General features: G+C 40.8%; 1 protein-coding gene across 1 annotated transcript in view; it reads left to right on the top strand.

Moving 5' to 3' along the window:
- The window catches only part of LOC109110426 (fibroblast growth factor 11-like), a 55,094-nt gene extending 47,935 nt beyond the window's left edge, over nucleotides 1–7,159 (top strand). Inside the window, exons 4-5 of the mRNA XM_042764983.1 lie at nucleotides 1,048–1,246; nucleotides 2,334–7,159. Of these exons, the coding sequence (XP_042620917.1) occupies nucleotides 1,048–1,246; nucleotides 2,334–2,467 (333 nt within the window). The 3' untranslated portion in view covers nucleotides 2,468–7,159. The remainder of the gene's footprint in view (nucleotides 1–1,047; nucleotides 1,247–2,333) is intronic.
- Nucleotides 7,160–7,489: the final 330 nt, after the last annotated feature.

The following is a 7,489-nucleotide window of genomic DNA, read 5'->3' as shown; positions in this document are numbered from 1 at the left end:
GACTAAGAGAGATGTATACATGTTGCTCCTGGTTACAGTCACCTGGCTACAGTGGCTTGGATTGGTGGGAATGGCTTTAAGTGAAAGGGAAATGAATGGGAATGGTGAGGTTTGTTCAGAACTAGTCTCGCGCCTGAAGGTCTGGAATCCATGGCAGCTTTCATTGGCCAAGGCCCGCCCATGAGGCCGTATGACCAACATGTCAAACAACCAATCACAGTTTGTTTGGTTCAGCGGCACATTTCAGGGCGTGGAAATGTGGAAACTGTAAAACTCTCTGACATATTTTAAAGATTCTATGCTGCGAATTTTATATTATTTCACATGCTTTTGAAACTCTAGTGTTTAGCTGATCCTGATAAGCGCTCGTTGTCACAATAGTAAACACAACGACTTTCTTCTTTCATGAGGGGGTTTGGCACCACGGCATCTTTGTTTCCAGGCAGAACGTTAAAGAATGCCACACACATGTCTCCCGGAAATCTGGTAGAATTCAACCAATCCGATGACGACTTAGACACTCCTGAAGTGTTTCCACTTTTGTGTCCCATATGCATCAGACATTTAGCCAACTGTCAGTGGGCATGACGTCTGTGGCTGAGACTAGTTCAGAATTAGGTTGAAAGCAGAATGTGTTTTTCTTCATCTCATGCCATGACATTTTGAGTATCTATAGATTTGTGGGTTCTGCTTCAAGTGTGCACATTTACATTTGCATGCCGGTATGTATGTTGAGTGGAGCTCTCAGAGTACCTTTAGGGACAGCGTTAAGCTCATCAGTCATGCAAATGAATGCAGTTTATGAGTAGAATAATCTACCTCCTGCTCTCCAGAGAACATTGCTTTCAAAGAAACACCATGATGGGATTTCTTCTTACTCTCAACAGATGCAGACCAACCAATCGAAAGTACGACATTTATTTATTTACATTTATAACTGTGCGCAACATGCTAACTTTGTCATCTTTCGCATTCACATACATGTATGCGCATGGATTTCAGATGTCTGTGCTTATTAGCATATTTGTGTTTTTCATTCCTTGGCAGGACAATTTCAACCCAGAGTGCAAATTCAAAGAGAGTGTGTTTGAGAACTACTACGTGACGTACTCCTCCATGCTGTACCGCCAAAGCCAGTCTGGACGCTCGTGGTACATCGGCATCAACCGAGATGGCCAAGTCATGAAGGGCAACCGCGTGAAGAAGACCAAAGCGGCAGCACACTTCCTACCTAAAGTTATCGAAGGTCAAATCTGATTTTAAACTTCAGACCTATTCAGATGCAGAATACAGATTAGCAAAGACTCACATGGAAAATTCCCAGATGGAAAATCTAATTTAAAGGGGTAACTGAGTTTTAGTTTCTAGCTGGTTTTAGCTTGTCAGTAGCTGGTCCAAGCAGGTGATAAGCTAGCAGACCAGTTTGGACCAGCAACAAACCAGCTAATTTGGTCAGTATGGTTTATAATAACAACCAAGCTAATGACCAGCCAATAACCAGCTAGTTTAGACCAGATAATAACCATTTTACACTAACATAGACCAGCTAGTGTCCAGCTTGCAGAATCTTAGACCAGAAAATAACCAGTTCACACTAACTCATACCAAATAATAACCAGCTTTGACTACCTAATAACCATCTTGTGCTAGCTTATGACCATCTTAGATCAGCTAACCCTCTTGCACCAGATCAAACCAACCAATAACCAGTTTATAGCAGTTAATAACCTGCTCAGAACAGCGAATTACCAACTTTCACCAGCTTGGACCAGCTATTGACCTGCTTGCACTAACTTTGACCAAATAATAACCAGATTGCACTAGCTTAGACAAGTTAATAACCAGCTTAGACTACCTATTAACCAGTTTACATTAGCTAATAACCATTTTAGATCAGCTAACAACCAGCTTGCACCTGCTTAAAAAACTATCAAATAACTAGTTTGCTCTAGCATAGATCAGCTAATATCCAGCTTCAACTAGCTTAAACCAGATAATAACCAGCTTGGACCAGCTAATGGGCATTTTGCACCAGCTAATGACCATCTTAGATCAGCTAACAACTAGCTTGCACCAGCTTAAACAAGTTTATAACTAGCTTGCACTAGCACAGACCAACTAATATTCAGCTTCAACTAGCTTCAACCAGATAATAACTAGATTGTAGCACCTATTGACCCTTCCCATTATTCATATCAGTAGTCAACCGACATGGGTCTTCAATGGCAAATTCTTGATGTTATACATTGCACTATTTATGAGGCTATAATTTTAGTTTCTCTGTTGTTGTTTTAAATAATATCAGTGTGTCTTTGTTCTTCTTGTTCCCACAGTGGCCATGTACAAGGAACCTTCACTGCATGAGCTTGTAGCGGAGCAGAGCCCTCCACGCAAAACTGTAAAGACTTCAGACTCCCCTTCTCACAAGAACGCCAGGAAAGAGGTCCCTAGAGCTGACGCTTCATAGCACAGGGGGCGCACACATGGAGGGTGAAGGGACTAAACTGACACTGAGAACTCCATTTTCCTTCATGCAATGAGGACAGGAAGAGCTGTGTAAGTGGCTGCCATCTGTGGGTTTTTGAATGGGGCGAGATCAGACAGCAGCCCATGGCTCACTGAAATGAGCGGAGAATCCCTGCTGCTCTCCGCTGAACCAGCTCACATATATTTCCACTGACCTGGCATGACACCTGACCTCCCGTACGATCCCTTAATCCTCTGCAAAAACATGTTTCTTTGCCCCCACATTGCCCTACTTAAGTTCTCTCAGAATGTGAGACGAAAAATGCAAACAATATCCATCCTAACTGAAGAATTCAATTGACTTTTCTTTCCCTACGGTTTCTTTTTGTTTGAAAGAAGAGTTTTGGTGTGGGAATGATAGCGAGAGAGGTTATTATCCAATATCATCATAATGATTCCAGCAGATGAGACCCTCGCTGGTTCATTTTTTTCCTGCCATCACTTTGCCAATGGCTGCTCTGTGCCAGTCAGAACTATTGGAAGGAGTGCAGTAAAATTAGTTTTTATTGGACCATTCAAGGAGAATCCAGTTCTATTGTTCAGCAGGTGTAGATTGATTCCTGCTGGGCCACTGCCAGGGAAGCCAATGGCACTGTGCAGAATTTGTGATTGGGCAGCTTTTTAGATTAAACATAACTCTGTAGTTCCACTTCCTTCCACTGTCTGATATTCTCAGAAACAACCCGATGATGATGATAATGAGTTTAGATTGAATCCACAACCCAAACACATCTGTTTTTGGTTTAATTGTGGCTAAACCTGCAGGCTGTAAGATAAAAAAAAAAGGATGGGGGGGACTTAATTCTCTTGGGACGACTCTATTCATGTTTAATAGCCAGTGGGCTCGAAGCGACATCCGTATCATTGGAAAACGAGTGGAGATTTGGGGCAATTGTTTGATAGCTCTTTGATGGAATTCTTACAGGGGATTACATGGAGTCCAGCCATGATTGCTTGAATTATTTACTCCTTTTCCCGGGAACGTTCTGCTTGTTCAAGCAGTTCAGATGAAAGATTTTAATATGCAAATTTAAATTGTGGTGAGCCGATCAATGACGCAGTGTTTGTGTGCATTTAGACGTGAGTAGTAGAGTGTGAAAGAGACAGAAAGATGTGAAATGAACATCTGCTTCCATTATTTATTTATGTGTGTGTGGCTGTCTGGGCACACATGTGTAAATGCATTGGCTTGCACACCATAGATGATCATTTTAATGGTTCTATCAAATCTGGGCATTTTAATCTGCCTGGAAATGTTGACTCATGACCCTCTCCAGGTTTCATAATTGACACATAACCAAGAGTAAGTGCTGTGAAATCCAGGATCTCTTTGTAATTTAAAAGGCATCTTATCAGTCTACACACACCACACTCCGTAAGTTGTTTGCAATGTGTGTGTTTGAGTCAACCAGCTTCCAAAAGGTGCCCATTTGTCCTACAGAAGGGAAGTGATCTCCTCATTGATTATGACATCATGCATTTGTTGGCCAATAGCAGCCGCTGGGGCTCTAGCGAGGCACGAGGCACAACCTGAGTGTCTGTAGGTGTGATAGGTTCACAACTTTGGTTTTGCTGTTATTCTGTCTGAGAAAGATCATTTGTTGATTCTTATTTCTGTTCGCATGGACTTAATGTCCTTGAGCTGTGCCCTAAACACCTGAACAGCAAAATAAATAAATACATAAATACATAAAATGAATCAAACTTTGACTAACAATATTAAATCAAAGGACTTAAAATATTTAGGAAAATGCAACAGGAAGTCAGCAGAATGTGTAGTGAATGTTGGTGAAGGTTTGAGCATGTTGCAGAATGTTTTTAGCATGTTGAAGCATGGTACGTGTCTTGATGAAAGTTAAAAGCAAGTTGAATATTAAAGGAATATTCCAGGTTCAACTGAATCAACAGCAGATGTGGCATAATGTTGATTACACCAAAATGCATTTAAACTTCCTTATTTTCTTTAGAAAAAAGCAAAAAAAAAAAAAAAAAAAAAACCTTTCTAGGTTACAGTGATGCACTTGAAATGAATAAGAATAGGATACATTTTTAGCTTTTCAAGCAGAAATTTGAAGGTTTTAATTTTATAAAACACTTACATTTATTGTTCTGTTTATTATAGCTGTAAAGTTGTTTAAATTACAATTTTTTTAATAATTTCGTTGTCATGGCAAGTAAAATTGAATACACCTTTATACTGAAAAAGTTAGTAAGCTTTTTTTACACTAAAATCATGTTAACATGCAAATTTTTATATTGTATGGCTATTTTATTAAAGCAGTGAGTATTTTAAGGTTTATAGATTTGCCCTCTACACTTTCATTGTAAGTGACTCACTGTAACCGAGAGAAAGAATACATTTTTGTGTTAATCAACAGAATGCCACAAGTGCTGTCAATTGAGCTTAACTTGTATCGAGCCTGGAACATTCCTTTAAAAGGAACTGTAATGTGTAGCATGAGAAAGTCTAGAGAAAGTTTGGTTATGCAAGACAAGAGTTGGGATGAAGATGATTCGCCGGCTGCGAGAGTCTGTAAAAATCCTGAGGGCAGCTCTGTGATTGAAGTTAGCTGGTGGAGAGGAAGATGGCTTTAGAGGCATTAGATTATGAGGAGCAAAGCCTGAAGATCATTAAGTTGGATTCTTGGAGGAGAGCGTGTGCTTTGGCACTAATGATGAGAGTGAGATCCTGTTCTGTGAATTAGATATGAATTCTTGCTGACTGAGTGGAAGACGAGGAACAGGGGCCCTCTGAGAATGGGGAGAGGGGAACGCTTATGTGCGTACGTGCGGTGTATCTACCTGGTCCGACGGAGATGTTAAGAACACAAGGACGAACGTGGCGCACACACGCCCCCTCGTGTGCTCCAAAGTCAAGCTCCATTTCCTGAGCGATCTCCCCAAACCCTCTCCTGTGTGTCCAGTGGCTATTAACCTTCCCTCCAGCTCTGTGTGTATATGTGTGTGAGTGAGAGAGAGAGAGAGATAGAGCGAAGTAACGATCGATTGACTCAATAAAAGCCAAACTGGAATGCAATAGCCCAGCGCTGTGAGCAATAATTTCCCTGTGCAACCAAGGAACCCGAGGACATTATCAGACAATGAACTGAGTGTTTTTTTGGAGGGGGTGGGGGGACTTTATCCAATCGGCGAGAACGCAGCGGAGGAGGAGACGACATGGAGATAAAGTGACATTCAGATCGTAAACCCAATTTTGGTATTGTCAAATGGCCACTCTCGGTTCTTTCAGACCTGATTTTGCTCTGAAGTTGCTAACATTATGGTATCAGAACTCTCCTGACTCTCGCTCTCTCTTTTAAATCAGGGCAAGTTCTCAAGGACACATTGAGTCCACCCCTGTTTCATTTGCCCTCAATTCAAGCATGCAAAAAGAGTGAGACGATCAAGGGAACGCTTATGAAATTTTCATGCTGTATTTTTGTGACGAAAAATAGATTTCATACTATCTATCTCAGAGGAATAAAACAGAGCAGAATGTGTATATAAATCAAAGAATGATTAAAAAGTAATATTAAATGCAATCAAAAACTGTACATGGGTGCTTTTGGGGAGATGGACTGCCTGGTCTTGTGAAAACTGCTGTGAGCCATAAGGACTGTGGACATGTACAGATTTGAGTTTCTTTTTGTATTTGTTTTTATTAAATTGTAATATTAATTGCAAATGAAGGCCATTTTACCCATAGTAAAAGTGTCATTTTGAAAAACTAATGGGTACTTCCTTGAAATTTGCTTTTATATTTAGTGGAAAATATGTATGAACCTGAAACCTTGCATTTGTTTTGATTGTTTTCTTTTACTGCTATATTTTCTCTTGTGCAAACTTGTTTTTACATGTTTTTTTTTTGTTTTTTTTCATTCTCTTTTAAAAAATTTTCTTCCATAAAGCTGTGCCGTTAATGGACTAATTGGACTTTCTGAGACCTCCTCACCCACACTTAAACACATGATTTGAGATTTAAGCAAAAAAGAACACTCAAAAAAAAAACAAAAAAAAAAAACACTCAAACTGAAACCTAAAAGCCAACGCACCTTTTTCTGATTAGGTCTTCCAAACGAAACGAATAAGAAAACAAGCCATTCCTTTTCTTCCCTGTCCTCTTGTCTTCAAAAAAAAGCAAAGTCTTCCAATAGCCAGGGCTTGCCTGAGTGTGGCAGTAACTGCCAAACAGAACATAGCTTCCTGCCTAAGCCCCGCCCCTGATCTGACAGTGAATGCAGGAACAGGCTGATTGGCTGACAGTCACCAGAGGTGAAGCTACACACACCTGCCCTATGAAAAAGCATTGAGGCCTGCATGGAGACTCGATGAAGGCTGACCATAGACTAACAGCCTGGGCCATCTAGCCATCCCCTGCACCCCTAACCAGCATGGCGGACTTGCTGCTCTGAAATCCAACACAACTGGGAGAGTACTGGGACTCTACTGCATGCATCCCACTTCGGAAATACTAGGAAAGCACGGGATCTCCTTAGCACCATCTCCTGGCCTCCAACTTGCCATCCTGTGTACATTTCTAGAGCAATTATACATCTCTGGGTTTGGAGGAGGAAGGGGGTGTGTCTTATTATTACATATTATTGAATAAACAGTTATATTTGTATTATTGTAAGATGTGTGATGGACTGTGTTGTGTAAAATGTGTTTTTAGGTGATCGCTGCTCCATGTTTTAGAAAATTCCCATGCATAACATCAGAGACATGTAGGAAACAGATGGCACAGACAGCTGCAGGTTCTCACAGGTGAGCAGTCAGGTGACAGACAAACTCTGCTCCTTACACTTAGCATTGGCACACTGCATACGGACAACACATACATGAAATGCTCTCTGTGCACAGTATTTATTTAATTTGTTCATTTTATGTCACCAGACCTCGACTAATCCTCTCACTGGCCACCTACGAACATCTGCATTATGTCACTGCATTACAGGAAGTCTTG

The sequence above is a fragment of the Cyprinus carpio genome, chromosome A10, assembly GCF_018340385.1.
Source record: "Cyprinus carpio isolate SPL01 chromosome A10, ASM1834038v1, whole genome shotgun sequence".
Lineage (NCBI taxonomy): Eukaryota > Metazoa > Chordata > Actinopteri > Cypriniformes > Cyprinidae > Cyprinus > Cyprinus carpio.
This window is presented reverse-complemented; position numbering and strand designations above follow the sequence as displayed.